This window comes from Hypanus sabinus, chromosome 28 (assembly GCF_030144855.1).
Source record: "Hypanus sabinus isolate sHypSab1 chromosome 28, sHypSab1.hap1, whole genome shotgun sequence".
NCBI lineage: Eukaryota > Metazoa > Chordata > Chondrichthyes > Myliobatiformes > Dasyatidae > Hypanus > Hypanus sabinus.
In genome coordinates, this window is record NC_082733.1 from 39582804 (window position 1) to 39599376 (window position 16573).

At 39.1% G+C, this 16573-nt stretch overlaps 1 protein-coding gene across 10 annotated transcripts in view; it reads right to left on the reverse strand.

Annotated features, from left to right (window-relative positions):
* Positions 1-16573, reverse strand: part of iqch (IQ motif containing H) — a 185769-nt gene that overhangs the window by 96590 nt on the left and 72606 nt on the right. For all 10 annotated transcript variants that reach the window (XR_009508418.1, XM_059953001.1, XM_059952999.1 and 7 more), the window contains one exon: positions 15883-16074. Coding sequence is in view for 9 of the 10 variants with exons in the window: in XM_059953001.1 (XP_059808984.1) it covers positions 15883-16074 (192 nt within the window). In the remaining variant the exon portion in view is untranslated. The remainder of the gene's footprint in view (positions 1-15882; positions 16075-16573) is intronic.

Consider the following 16573-nt stretch of genomic DNA (forward strand, 5'->3'; position numbering starts at 1 on the left):
TTTGTCCCAAGTGGCTGTTCTCCATGGCTGATGTTGGTGAGTGTCAGTAGGTAGCCGACCATGAAGGACGTCACAGTCAAGTGCATTCTTTTCTCTGTCTACATTCACGCATCTATACTTGTCAGCAGAGGTCACCGACAAGTGGTGTGATTTGGCTGCATTTTCTACCTCCCTAACCCAGAGATGCTGGATACAATTGGGGTCCTGACCAAGATCAGCTAAGATGAGCTGGTAATCATATCCAAGACCTCCTGGTATGAGTGGCTCAATCGTTATCAAGGAATTTTTTTAATATATATAATACCCAACTGCATTTCAAACAGCACAAACTGTCATCTAAATTTGCCATATTAACAGGTTTATGAGGTGCAATTAATTAGGCACTATCATAGTGAAAAATCTTGAACATTTCCTACACAGCTCTCTAATAAACCTGTCATTGTGATATAAGACAAAAATTAAATAAAAAAACATGTCAGTTCATTTTCGGTAGCATACATTACAAAATACTGTTTCAGCTTTCTGGTCACATATTCCAATTAGTTTGCACTGTAAACTTCTATCAGTTTAGGAATGAATAAGTAGCTTCCCCTCATTATCTTCCTTGATCTACAAACAATGTTTTGTTCCTGTATTTAGGGGCAGCACATTACTCTACGTTGCTGCAACTCTAACACATTTCAATGTCCCTGAAAACTTAACTCCTTTAGTTATGTATCTTAATACACCTCAAGAATGGATTTCATTTCCTAATACCTTATACGAAGTAACATACAAAATGTTGGAGGAACTCAGCAGGTCAGGTAGTACCTGTGCAGGGAAAGGGGCAGTCAACATTTTGGGCTGTGTTCCTTCTTCTCTGCTGGAAAGGAAGGGGGAAGAAGCCAGAATAAAATGGGATGGAGGATGAAGTACAAAATGGTCGATGACAGGTGAGGGAGAAGATGAATGGGTTGGGGGAGGGGGTTGAAGTGAGAAGCTAGGAGGAGTAGGTGGAAGAGGTAAAGGGCTGAACATTAAGAAGGAAAACCAGAGAGAAGTGATGGGCAGGTGAGGAGATAGTTATCTCCCTCTTTCTTTCATGGCCCAATGTCCTTTCCTATTAAATTCCTTCTTCTGCAGCCCTTTATCTCCTCCCCCTTTCCTTTCAAGTCCTGATGAAGGGACTCGGCTCAAAATGTCGACTGTTTATTCCCCTCCATAGATGCTACATGACTTGCTGAGCTCCTCCAGCATTTTGTGTGTGTTGTCCAAAATTTCCAGCATCTGCAGAATCCCTAGTGCTTATAGTGGTTATATTAACTGGATAGTAATCCACAGTCCTGTGCAGAAGCTGTGGTGTTATGAAGTGAAAATCCCTTTCAGCAGATGGTAAATTTAAATTCAGTTGCTCAAAGCAGTAAAGAAAGAGGGGAGTTAACTTGGATAAACCAGTGAAGAGGGGGAGGGAGTGGAGTGAGAGCTGGCTGGTGATAGGCAAATCCAAATGAGAGGGGGAATATAGGCAGGAGTGTGTTGCTCCATATTTCCAGCATCTAGTGATGTCATATGAAGTACCTTGGGACATTTTTACTGCTAAAAACTTGAAATTTTTGAAGTTAAATAAGGTTTTCTATTCCCACTATCTTAGTACATTCATTTCCAAATGTTCCAAACCAGAGTTATAAGTGTTCACCTCTTCCATACTCTTTAATTTAGCTTTGTAACTGCTTTGAAACATCTTGAGTTTAAATGTTACTAATACAAGCAGAACCTATGAGTGTGACAATTAGCATTTTCATGCCAAAGTTTAACAAAGTAGTCCCACAAATTTCCAATTTAACTGCTGAAAAAGGGAGGCAATGCTTCCAGATCCTGGTTAGTTCAGTTGAGGACTCATTGGGCACTTCAGAAAAGGCAAGATAGGGAACACAAAACAGTCCTCATGGAGGGATCAGAAACAGAAAGAGTGAGCAATTTCAAGTTCCTGAGTATCAATATCTCTGAAGATCTAACCTGGATCCAGCATATCGATGCAGCTACAAAGAAGGCACAACAGCGGTGATATTTCATTAGGAGTTTGAGGAGATTTGGTATGTCACCTAAAACACTTGCAAGTTTTTACAGATATCACATGAAGAGCATTCTAACTGGCTGCATCACCATCTGGAATGCGGGTGGGGGGCACTGCACAGGATGGAGGTAAGCTGCAGAGAGTTGTAAAATTAGACAGCTCCATCATGGGCATTAGCCTCCATAGTATCCAGTTATCTTCAAGGAACAATACCTCAGAAAGACAGCATCCATGATTAAGGACCCCATTCACACCCAGGACATGTCCTCTTCTCATTGCTACCATCAGAAAGGAGTTACAGAAACCTGAAGGCACACACTCAATCTTTCAGAAACAGCTTCTTTGCCTCTGCCATTCGATTTCTGAATGGACATTGAACCCTTGAACACTACCTCACTAGTTTTTAAATTTCTATTTTGCACTTCGTATTTTATTTAGAAATAAAAATATATATATTTACTACAATTTGCAGTTTTCTCTATTATTATGTATTGCATTATACTGCTGCCACAAAGTTAATAAATTCCACGACATATGCTGGTTCTGATAACATATACAAAAACTGTGCAAAGGCAGTATTACATAGAAGAGCTGGTTTATAAGGCAATTCACCAAGGTAAATGTCTTGTATAGTATAACCAGCAGGGCACTGCAATTAAATACTGCCTAGAAAAGTAAGGGTTGAGGAAAAGTTACATTAAATTCCTGGAATTAGGTAAAAGATGATGGATAAAGAATCATTCTGGGCTGTGCATTTCTTCGTGCTTTGGAAAGCAGTGGAACTTGTCTCATATTACAAAGAAAAGCCAGATGAGAAGGTTGTGTGGTAACTGTGATAGAAAAATAAAAGTGAATTCTGAAAACTACAAACTAGAAATACAACCCAAGTGTTTCTCCCCAACAAGCTAAGCCATCAATAATGTTTTTTCTCTCTCTCCCTAACATGCACACCAGTTTCAATCAAAACAGCTTTCAACTGACCTGATCACGGGCGTTTGCATCTGATACTTTAAATCAGTTGATAGGAGGTGCCTTGGAACAACCCAAGGATGAATTTTCCATCTGTTTTTTCTTAAACACTGCAGCAGAGAATTGGGTGTACAATAATGATTTGCAAGGAAATCCACCATGGAAAATGGTAAGCAAATCTTTTAAGCAGAGTTATATCAAATTAAATGTGTTTAATTGTTTGTGTGTCTGTGTTTATTTTAGATTTAATATTCTATACTGTATTTTTAATTTTAATACTTCCTGAGTGTTTTGAATAGGGTGGGCGTCACTGGCTGTTGAGGCCTTTCTGGGAGCACAGCTGGTCAAGTGCTCTGGGAGGTCCTACACTAGATGAAACAGTGTGATCCTTGATCCAAGCGATAAGATTATAAATACATGGAAATCCAGATTATAATGCGGAGGTTACAGTCAGGAAGTTGCAATGACTACTGCATTGTAAAGATCCATGTTTATATAAACTTAATGTAAATACATGAGAAAATGCAGAAAATATTTAAATATGCTATCATCTGAAAAGGAAAAGTAATTTTGTGCATGACTCTTCAATGGAACTGCCATACAGAGTTGACAAAAACCCAAAAATATCATCTGGCCAGTGTCTAAAAGGTTACCTTGTGAGCATTTCTTTTACAAACAGACCACCTTACTAGTTCATGGCACTCTGCAGAAGCATTGTTGTTCTTACTCAACATGGATATTTATGGGAATTGTTCCATACGGTTTTACGATATGCCTCTCTACTACGGTATTCACATTGTGCGATGAAAAGCAGTGCTCTGCCAGCAAATGTTATCATCTGCAACCCCTGTCAGCTTAGCTTTTGAACATTTAGATATAGATGTGGAATAAGATCCATTTATTTTTTTTACTGTTCTTTTCTTAATACAGCATATTTTAGAACATTCCACCCTGCAGGGAAGGACCCCTATTGTTCCACCATATTGAAGTGAGTGCTTGATGATATTTTATGGGATAGGCTTACAAGATCAGACCTGATTACACATCTGAAGATGCAGAGGCTTTTTAAAAAAAAGTCAAAGCACAAAATACATTAAAAAAATCTCTGAAATAACAACAGATATTCTAAACTCTCATGGTTGTTGAAAATAAAAACAAAATCCAAGAGCTACATTGTACACCAAAATTGTGAAATGTTGTTGTATCATTGTGCTATTTTGGTCAGATCGTGGCACCAATGCCTGATGTGCCAAAATTCTCACCGTGATGGTCAGAGGACCTGATGGTGTACAGGTATTGCAACACTTAACAAGGAGTGAGGGTGTGTGAGTGAGGGTGTGTGTGTGTGTGAGAGTGAGAGTGTGTGTGTGTGTGTGTGTGTGTGTGTGTGTGTGTGTGTGTTTGTGTTTTTAATCTGATAGTGCAGCAGTTAAGATGCTCATTCCACATTATTGTAGGTTGGTGCCTCAGGGGCTTGTCTGATAATTGAATTCACCAGGGAAACAGATGATCAATTTTATCAGCTCTCAGCTTGGCTGCTTGGTGGGGCACCCTGTGGAGACACAGAGACCTGGGGGGATAAGTTGTGGGGATGGTGAGGGGGGGTGTTGGAATGGTGAGGGGGTTATATCTGAAAGAATACTAATACTGGATTTCTTACAATGCAACAGACATGCCTCCTTCTGGCTCATTGTGGTATATACAGTGCAAAGGTCTGTATATCCCTTCTTTGGTGCTGTATTTCTGTTAAATAGTTATACCTGTAGGCAGCCTTCAATCTAATGCCTATCTCTATCATGCACCATCATCTGGAAAAGTGGTCTCTTCTGCACTGAGTAGTGCAAGCGCCTGGACGTCAGCTGGATCTATCCACAGCTTGGCAGGCAATGTCTCCCCCTACACTTTTCACCATAATCACCAGGCCGGAAACCCAGAGTAACACATTCATAATGCTAGAGGAACTCAGCAGATCAGGCAGCATCTATGGAAAGGAATAAAGAACCGACATTTCATGCCGAGATCCTGCATGAGGACTGAAAATGAAGGGGAAAACTTTCTACTCCAATGCATTCTTAAAATAATTTCTTTTTTGCAGTGTCACTGAAAATTCCAACTTCATCTTTGTGCATGCTTTTCCTTAGAGGTCATACTTTATTCCCTCAGGTGACTAAAGGTACAAATGTGACTTGAAAGCAATATAGTGTGACAGAAGTCAGAATTAAGTTTAATATCATTGGCATATGTTGTGAAATTTGCTGTTTTGCAGCAGCAGTACAGTGCAATACATAATAAAATACTGTAAATTACAATAATATAAAATATTGAATTAAATAAGTACTGTAGTGCAAAAAGAGAGTAAAATAGTGAGGTAGCATTCATGGGCTGGTTAATTTGCTGTTCCGAAATCTGACGGTGGAGGAATGTTCCTAAAATATTGAGTGCATGCGCTCTGGCTCCTGTATGTCCTCTCTGATGGTGCCAGCAGGAAGAGAAATGTCCTGACTATTTCAAGAGTGCCAAGAAATGCACCTGTACTATCTGTATATTGAGTATAATGAGTATTTCCACTCATTATACGCAAATTAAAGTAAGTGAAGAAAAGGGATCTTGGGAGGTCAGAAATTTGGCTAGCAAGCTTCATTCATTACTGATATCACACATAAATAGGGGAAAAGATAGATACTCCAAAAGATAGATACTCATCAAGGGTATGCAACCCATTTCAGCTCATCCATCTTGCAACAGTGATTGTTGGCATCTAATGCAGTGATACAGGATCCATTCTCAACTTCAGACCAAAATGCTCTAGAACAAATGCTTTGTTTTCCCTCCCCACTCTTTGCATAGATCTCGTTTTTGTTTTAAACACAGGGATCAGTTACTCTACAAAAGATGCTTGACCTCACTGTTTCCCTTCTCTTTTGAAATATTCTGACACATACAGGCTATATATTAGGTAACTATTTAGCTTTGCAAATGTTTCCTGACAGATAATGAGTTTTAGGTATACTGCAAGAAATAATGAAATAACAGGTAAATACTAAAATGAGACTAAAGCCAACCAAGTACAATATACAAGGCTGGAAGATAAATATGCACTGCTTTATAATTAGTCTTATCTAGAACAGACGCATTTCTCCCTTATAAACAAAAACAGAAAATCTAGCCAGCACTCAGCAGGACAGGCAGGATCTGTGGAAGGGGAGAACAGCCCTTCTTTCAGTTCTAAGAGGCAAGAGTCCAAGACCTACACTCAGCGGCCACTTTATTAGGTATGCCTGCTTGTTAATGCAAATATCCAATCAGCCAATCACATGGCAGTAACTCAGTTCATTAAAGCATGCTGATATGATCAAGAGGTTCAGTTGTTGTTGATTCCAAACATCAGAATAGGGGAAGAAATGTGATCTAAGTGACTTTGAATGTGGAATGATTGGTGGTACCAGATGGGGTGGTTTGACTATCTCAGAAACTGCAAATCTCCTGCGATTTTCATGTACAACAGTCTCTACAGTTTATAGAGAATGGTGCGAAAAACAAAATACATCCAGTGAGCAGCAGTTCTATAGGCAAAAATGCCTTGTTAATGAGAGTGGTCAGAGGAGAATGGTCAGACTGGTTCAAACTGACAGGAAGGTGTCAGTAACTCAAATATGTCACAGCAGTTGTCTGCAGAAGAACATCCCTGAACACACAACATGGTGAACCTTGAAGTGAATGGGCTACAGCAGTAGAAGACCATCAACATACACTCAGAGGCCACTTTATTAGTTACAGGAGGTACCGATTAAAGTGCCAATGAGTTTACATTTTTTTTGTAAAAAAGGAGTCAAGCATCTGTGTTTTTTTTGTTGGCTTATATTTCCATCCTAACATTTTTTTAGTTTTAATCAGTGTGGGTAATTCTGTAATCATGTATGTGTCAGAGCATAAAGCTACAAAGATAAGGCAACAGTATTAACCTGAAAATAAAAACAGAATTCCAGATATTATACTCTATTCAGCCTCTGTATGTTCAGTGATAAAATCTCCAAGAAATATTTGCTTTCTCACATTTACCTTTAGTTAAGCTATCATTCCAAAACCTATTATTTCATTCAAATTATTGATTAGAAATCAGACTTCATATGTTGCTTTTTAGATGAGCATTAAGAGAACAACATAATTTGCTTGGGGAGTCTCAAATTACAGAAGTATGTGGTCTTAAAATTTCAAGCTCAGATGGATTTTTCCCCAATTTATCATTTTCACTCCTTTTTTTATTAATATATCTATCCATATTTGTCTCATAGAATTCCTTGCAACAAAAAAATCTTCTGTGGTTATTTTTATGTCGCCTATGTTTTGGTCGCCTAGTGTTGTCTCTTTGACTATTTCTCTCAGGTTGTATCCGGGTTCCACAAATGTGTTTTTAATAAAGTGTATACACTACTTCCATGTTGTCAATAAATATAGTTAAGAATTGTGATTAAACAAGTTAAGCCGGCAGAATTTTAATTGCAATGAAATGGCGCAGTAAAATTAAGTATGAAAAGCAAGCAAACATGTGGACATTTTATTCAGTCTCTATCAACATTGCTCATCATACAGACCTTGCATTTATTTATATTTGTGGGAGTTTCATCGATAAGTGGTAGTGGATTTGGCCCAGTAGGTAACAGGTAAAGCCGTCCCAACTATATGAAACATAGTCATTGGAAAGAAGCATCTATCGTCAAGGATCCTTATCACCCAGGACATACTCTTTACTCGCTGCTGCCATCAGGCAGAAGGTACGAGTGCCTCAGGACCCACACCACCTGGTTCAAGGACAGTTATTATCCCTCACCGATCAGGTTCTTGAAAAAAATTGAATAATTACATTAATCTACAAACCCCATTTCCAGAAAAGTTGGGATATTTTCCAAAATGCAATAAAAACAAAAATCTGTGATATGTTAATTCACGTGAGCCTTTATTTAACTGACAAAAGTACAAAGAAAAGATTTTCAATAGTTTTACTGACCAACTTAATTGTATTTTGTAAATATACACAAATTTAGAATTTGATGGCTGCAACACACTCAACAAAAGTTGGGACAGAGTTAAAATAAGATTGAAAAGTGCACAGAATATTCAAGTATCACCGGTTTGGACGACTCCACATTAAGCAGGCTAATTGGTAGCAGGTGAGGTATCATGAATGGGTGTAAAAGTAGCGTCCATTAAAGGCTCAGTCTTTTCAAGCAAGGATGGGTCATGGCTCACCCCTTTGTGCCAAAATTCGTGAGAGAATTGTTAGTCAGTTCAAAAGGAACATTTCCCAACACAAGATTGCAGAGAATTTAGGTCTTTCAACATCTACAGTACATAATATTGTGAAAAGATTCAGAGAATTCAGAGACATCTCAGTGTATAAAGGGCAAGGTCAGAAACCACCGTTGAATGCGTGTGATCTTCGAGCCCTCAGGTGGCACTGCCTAAGAAACCGTCATGCTACTGTGACAATTATAGCCACCTGGGCTTGGGAGTACTTCGGAAAACCATTGTCACTTAACACAGTCCGTCGCTGCATCCAGAAATGCAACTTGAAACTGTATTACGCAAGGAGGAAGCCATACATCAACTCTATGCAGAAACGGTGGCGAGTTCTCTGGGCCCGAGCTCATCTCAGATGGACCGAAAGACTGTGGAACCGTGTGCTGTGGTCAGATGAGTCCACATTTCAGCTAGTTTTCGGAAAAAACGGGCGTCGAGTTCTCCGTGCCAAAGATGAAAACGACCATCCTGACTGTTATCAGCGAAAAGTGCAAAAGCCAGCATCCGTGATGGTATGGGGGTGCATCAGTGCCCACGGCATGGGTGAGTTGCATGTATGTGAAGGTACCATTACCTCTGAGGCGTATATTAGGATTTTAGAGAGACATATGTTGCCATCAAGGCGATGATTCTTCCCGGGACGTCCATGCTTATTTCAGCAGGACAATGCCAGACCACATTCTGCATGGGCTACAACAGCGTGGCTTTGTAGACACAGAGTGCATGTGCTTGACTGGCCTGCTGCCAGTTCAGATCTATCTCCTATTGAAAATATATGGCGCATCATGAAGAGGAGAATCAGACAATGGAGACCACGGACTGTTGAGCAGCTGAAGTCTTATATCAAACAAGAATGGACAAACTTTCCAATTGCAAATCTACTACAATTAGTATCCTCAGTTCCAAAATGATTAAAAAGTGTTATTAAAAGGAAAGGTAATGTAACACAATGATAAACATGCCTCTGTCCCAACTTTTGTTGAGTGTGTTGCAGCCATCAAATTCTAAATTTGTGTATATTTACAAAATACAATTAAGTTGGTCAGTAAAACTATTGAAAATCTTTTCTTTCTACTTTTGTCAGTTAAATAAAGGTTCACGTGAATTAACATATCACAGATTTTTGTTTTTATTGCATTTTGGAAAATATCCCAACTTTTCTGGAAATGGGGTTTGTAATTTTGGTGTTCCCATAACCAATGATCTCACTTCAAGGATTCTTTATCTTGTTATTTCATGCTCTCATTATTTATTGCTATTTACTTATAGTTGGATTTATGGTTTTTTGTCTTCTATGCTCTATCTCCTTCATTGATTCTGTTTACAGTTACTATTCTATAGATTTGCTGAGTGTGCCCAGAGGAAAAAGAATCTCAGGGTTGTGAGTGGTGGCATGCACGTACTCTGATAATAAATTTTACTTTGAACTTGAACCTTGATCGTTAGCTTTGTCTGTACTGGTATTCCTGCCATTCAGGAGCACAAGTTTTCCGTAATGTAGTGCTGTGTCCAGTTTTGCAAACATTTTAGTTACCCTGTTATTGGGAACATATTGTCAAGCTGGAGAGGGCATATAGAGATTTAAAAGGATGCAACTTGAGAGGGAGAAGCAAAAGTCACATGCATCAGTAGTGCAATGGAATAAAGGGGATTACAGAGGTATAAGTAAGAAGCTTGTCCAGATGGATTGGAGGACGATACTAGCGGGGATGACGGCAGAGCAGAAATAGCTGGAGTTTAAGGGAATAGTTCACATGGTGCAGGATAGATTTGTCCCACAGAGGAATAAATTCTCAAATGGCAGGGGGAGGTAACTGTGGCTGACAAGGGAAGTTAAGAACTGCATAAAAGCCAAGGAAAGGGCATCTAGTGTAGCAAAAATGAATGGAAAGTTTGATGATTGGGAAGCTTTTAAAATCCAACAGAAGCCACCTAAAAAAGCTACAAGAAAGGAAAAGATGAAATACAAGGACATACTAGCCAATAATATAAAGCAGGATGCTAAAAGGTAGGGGAGAGTTGATATTAGACCACTGGAAAATGATACTGGTTAGGTATTAATGGAGGACGAAGAAATGGCAAATGAACTTACTAAGTACTTTGCTTCAGTCTTTACTGTAGAGGAATTTTACAAAGGAAAAAGTGCCAGGCAAACTGAAAGGCTTTAAGGTGGCTGTCACCTGGACCAGATAGACTATATCCCAAAGTCCTGAAGGAAGTTGCTGAATGGGCACATTGGTCATGATCTTTTGTAAATCACTTGATTCTGGCGTAGTCCTGGAGGACTGGAAAATTGCAAATGTCACTCCACTTTTTAAGAAGGGAGGAAGGCAAAAGAAAGGAAATTATAGGCCAGTTAGCCTAACCTCATGGTTGGGAAAGTGTTGGAGTCTATTATTAAGGATGAGGTTCGGGGTACTTGGGGACTAACGATAAAAGAAGTTAAAGTCAGCTTGCTTTCTGTAAAGGAAAATCTTGTCTGACAAATCTGTTAGAATTCTTTGAGGAAGTAACAAGCAGGGTGGACAAAGGAGAAGGAGTGGATGTCATTTACTTGGATTTTCAGAAGGCATTTGATAAGGTGCCACACATGAGGCTGCTTAACAAGGTAAAATCCCATGGCATTACAGGAATGATACTGGCATGAATAGAGGAATGGCTGACAGGCAGGATGCAGGTTGGCTGCCAGCGACTAATGGTGTTCCTCGGGGGTTAGGATTGGGACCGTTACTTTTTACATTGTTTATCAATGATTTGGATAATGGAATTACAAACAAGAGAAAATCTGTAGATGCTGGAAATCCAAGCAACACACACAAAATGCTGGAAGATGAAGCTGGAATGAGAAAAGAATGATGAACATGAGTGAGAATGAAGGAGAAGGAGTCATCAGGAGATGAAGAATTTTTGGAAGGGAAGATACACCCATATATATTTGGTATCTCCATTCACAATGTACCATCCATCAAAAAGAAAAAACATAATGAAACATTAGATAACAGAAAGAGAAGGATTAATAAGGGGGAAAAGAGCAGGATGGGTAAAGGCAGAAGATAGAATGTCCCATTCCTTCTCATTCCTGATGAAGGTTCCTGGCCTGAAATGTCAACTGTTTATTCACCTCCATAGATGATGCCTGACTTGCTGAGTTCCTTCAGAGTTTTATCAGTAAAAATAATTGATACAAGAGAGGAAGAATATTCTCCAACTTATCATGTACTCATCATGGGACAACAGCCAGTTATTTATATATAAGATTATAACACATTGCCTATCATGCATTATTGACATTATTCTTCTCATACCCAGTGCCATTTAACACAGGGCTGTTTACTTTACCCATTGCTGATAATGTCCTAGAAATATAACATAACAAACTAAGAACCCTAAACCTGTAAAAAAAAGCACCTGTTATACTTACTTTCTCTTCCAATATTTATCTGGTAACGTATCCTTAGTGCCATTTGTCTTCATCCTATCAACTCTACCTTCAACTTGCTCCGCTCAGATGACCCTTGACCTTCACTCCCTCCAAACACCACAGTAAGCAATCTTATTTCTCTCCCTTCCAACATGAATCCACACCAACAAAGAGCTTGGAGACACAAGAGACTGCATATGCTGGAATCAGAATAACCAAACAACTGTCCTGATGGAGAGTTCCAACCCAGATCTTTAACAATTCCTCCTCAAGATGCTGCTTGACCTGCTGAGTTCTTCCAGTAGATTGCTACCCCAATGAACAGCTTACCAGGTTCTGACCTGGTCATGGGACTTGCTTAATGCTTCTTAATTCACATCCTGTAGTAAAGGAATCTTAAAAGGACTTAAAGATGCCTCGTTATTGGGAATTTGCAGGAAAATATACCTGTCTAGAGCAATGAGCTGCTGGCTTCTTGTAACAATAACTACCATAAAACCATAAGATATAGGAATAGAATTAGGCCATTTGACCCATCATGATGGCTGATCAATTTCCCTCTCAGCCCCAATCTCCTACCATCTCCTCATAACCATTCATGCTCTGACCAATCGAGAATCTATCAATTTTTGCCTTAAATATACTCAATGACGGTCTCCACAGCCACCTGTGGCAGTGAAATCCACAGATTCACCATTCTCTGGCTAAAGAAATTCCTCCTCATCTCTGCTGTAAATGGAATCCCTCTAATCTGGGGTTGTGCCCACTGGTACTAGACTCCCCCACCATAGGAAGCATCCTCTCCACATACACTCTATCTAGGCTTTTCAACATTTGATAGGTTTCAATGAGGTCACCCCTCATTCTTCTGAATTCCAGTGAGCACAGGCCAGAGCCATCAAACACTCTTCGTATTTCATTCCCGGAATCATTCTCGTGAACCTCCTCTTTACAATGTCAGCACATCCATTCTAAGATAAATGGCCCAAAACTGTTCACAATACTCCAAATAAGGCTTTACTAGTGTCTTACAAAGCCTCAACATTACATCCTGCCCAACATATGAAAATATATTAAACTGCTAACACTGGGATCCCAACCAGTTGAGAACCTTCTGGAGATAAAAAGGTTGAGTGATCAATAAAAGACTTGCAACATTCTTTCTGATCCATTTTTTTCTCCCACTAAAATATTCCTAATTGCAATTACTACACCTTGAGTATTTCAGCTTTCAAGGTTGCCTATCAAACCATGAGTACAGCTGCCATCCAGGTTAGATAAGAACACAAATAAGCAGTGGAGGCTACCTCAGAAAATACATTTTAGAAAAAGTTGGATAGATTTTTGCATAGTAGGGTTATGGGGAAAAGGCAGGTAGATGGAGATGAGTCCATGGCCATATCAGCCGTGACCTTATTGAATGGCGGAGCAGGCTTGGCGGGCTGGATGGCCTACTCCTGCTCCTATTTCTTTTGTTAACTATTCACTCAGCTTTTTGCTATGAATCAAGCTTTGAAATACCTCGTGACAAGGAGATCATGCCAAAGAGACAGCAACTCTTTATTTCCAACTTGGAGAGCTTCCTGGATTCCTGAACCAACAACACTTCTCTGTAAGTGTCCAACTCTTACATTTGGATGTTGAAGTCATTGGTGAAAACAGGAGAATGCTCAGAGGTCTATCCTCCCATTCTTGTCTACAATGCTTCCCAAGATGAACAATGACTTTCTAACAGTGACAGGTATCATTGATTGCTACTCCGGAATGACCTTAATAAACATACATTAGTTTCAGTTGGTGTACAAACTTCTGCAATTATTCGTGACTAATGTAAATCAATGAGGAAAAGCCAGATATTGCTACCTTTAGTGTTTAAACTTTTGCATAGGAAAACTACATTCAAACGTAATAGATCAAAGAGGTTTTTTTTAATACAAGCTTTCATTCTTGAATCAAAAACAAATATTTTTGTTATATTCAAATTGAAAACAGTTCTGAAAGTAGATGGATACATCCACATGGAGGTACATGGATATATACATGGATGGTAATGATCCTAGTGCAGGTCGATGAGAGTAGGCAGGTTAAATGGTTTCAGCATGGACTACATGGGCCAACGGGCCTGTTTCTGTGACTCTATAAAGGGTCTCAGCCTGAAATGTCAACTTTTTATTCAGATGCTGCCTGACCCGGCTTCCTCCAGCATTTTGTTTGTGGATTTCCAGCATCTGCAGAAGCTCTTGTGCTTATGACAACTAAAATCCTGTAGTTTGCCACCTTGAGCTCATTACTGATTTGTTAGTTTTCCATGCTTATGTTGTCACATATTATAGATCCTGGGTTCTTCACATAGGATCTTGAATGAAAGTAATTGTAGCCACTGAGCAATGCAGCAAAGTGTCTCACAAAGGGGAATTATTGCATCGAATAATGTACCACAGTTACCAGATCACAAATGCAAATCGATTTTAAACACTAGACCCTTGAACAATATTATCTGTTAACCAATATAATGAACAAAATTATCTTCTGATCAGTAATGTCACTGAAGCAGACAAGTATTAAATAGCTGCTTTAGACTGGATTTTGTAACTGAAGTAAATGCAATAAATTATAGTATTCTTTGCCAAAGGACACTATGTGAACCTTTGCTGAGATCTGCTAATATTTTTGCTTTCATTAAAATTCATTCACATTCAGTAGGAAAAGTGAAACTTTCCCCCACATAATCACAAAAACAGAAAAGTGCTGGAGAATGGAAAATGTTACAGAGTATTTCAGATAGGGATCATAACATATTTTATGCAAAACCAAATGAATATTTCAAACCTGGAGACAGGACCAAAAGGAAGAGAATAGGTTCTAGATTGCCTGAACAAAAGATTCAACAAGCCTCTTCCTTATCACTAGGTATTCAGATTCCACTGCAACTTAGAAGTAACTGCAACACATTGCAGATCAGTTATAAATTGCTAATGCTTTGTTTAAAGGGCAGCAAAGGGTAATGCCTCATGAAAACAATTCTCTTTTGGGCTTTAGGTGGAGGTGCAAAGTTAAATTCAGTAATGAAGAGGTAAATAATTAAAAATTTTCCCTTCTCTCCCTCTTTCCACTTTGTACAGTACCATGCAAAGGTTTTAGGCGCCATGTAAAACATACTGTACAGTGAAGATGCTTTCAAAAATAATGAAATGAAAAATTCTAATCATCAAAAAATTTACTATAAAGAGCACTCCTTATTTAAAAAAAGTTAAATTGAATCATTTTTTGGTGTGACCATTCTTTGCCTTTAAAACTGCGTCAATTCTGTTAGATACACTGTCATGCAGTTTTATAAGAAAATCAGCTGGTAGGTTGTTCCAAGCATCTTGGAGAACTTGCCACAGTTCTTCTGCAGACTTTGGCTGTCTTGCCTGTTTCCATCTCTTCAGATAATTGCAGGCAGCCTCAATGATATTGAGATCAGGGCTCTGTGGAGACCAGACCATCTGAAACCATATAAAAGATAGTCTAGGATGCCTAAGATGCTTGCGCAGTATTGTATATTTTATGTAGAATTTATGCTTTGTGTTGTCTGTACTGATGACCCTGTGCTCCTGCAGCAGGCAAGTTTTTCATTGTACCCGTACCTCACATGACAATAAACTCAATTTAAAATAGATTAGATGTAAAGATATTGCAGTTCCCCCTCCCAAATACTGGTTGTGCGATGGTGACATGTCTCTACTAAAGGAAGTGTAAGGTGCTCCTTCCCTCCACTAGTCTGGAGGTCACCCTCGGGCAAGGTGTAACACCTGCTTAGTCCACCCCCCTCCCACCCCAGTCAGAGTCGTATGAAGCTATGAGAGCAGATAGTGGATGGTTGTATCAGTCAGCAGCTGGTGCATATCACAGGTCCTGGTTATGTGATCACTGCTTACACAATTTCTGAAGAGTATTGATAATGGCTGGGGTCACCTACCTTATAAAGAAAAAGACAACGGCAAGCCACTTCTGTAGAAAAATGAGCCAAAACAATCATGGTCATGGAAAGACCATAATCGCCTACATCATAGAAAGATATAGCACATAATGAATGAAAAAACTGTGTATAACTATGCTGGTCCTCCTAAATCAAATATTGGAATCAAAGTGTATGTACCTGCATCCATCTCCTCTTCAGCCAAACAGAAGGACCGACTTTCCTAAATTCCTTTAGGGTCTGATGATAACATGGCAGGTGTGAGACATCAAAGTATGCAGTACCTCTTCCGCCAAATTCAGTGTCCATTTTGAAGAGCCAACGTTTAATTTCCAGGTTTTCAAGAATAAGCTGAATAAGAACTTCATGCATCTGCATAAATAGAATTTGCACAGTTATATTTTAGGTTACTAACTTCTTGAATGCTGACATCTCATAACAAATATGTAATCAGCTCTTCTTGATGGGTCAGAAACAATAGGATTTTGTCGTGAGCATTTTTTTTTTGCATACATAATAGATTTCCTGACTACCTGTATTCTGAGGTAACATGGATGGCAAGTTTATAAATTGTGAGCCTGCCTTTGTCAATCATTTTTAGCAAGTTCATTCAAAATCCTGCTTTTTCTAACTTGCAGCCACTCTGACTCTATGATTGCTCACTGTGTTTGATTCCCAGTCTAGCAATTTCTCAGTCCATGGTTTCTCATGCCCAAGTTCCCACTAAAGGACATTGTCCTGATCAAAAGCTTGATATCTTTGTTTCTCCAACCTGCATCACACACCTAAAGTGACCAATCCTTGATCTATCTAAACTCCAAGCTTGGGTGTTCCTTTTTTTTTCTCTTTTCCCTCATTTTTCCTTTAAAGA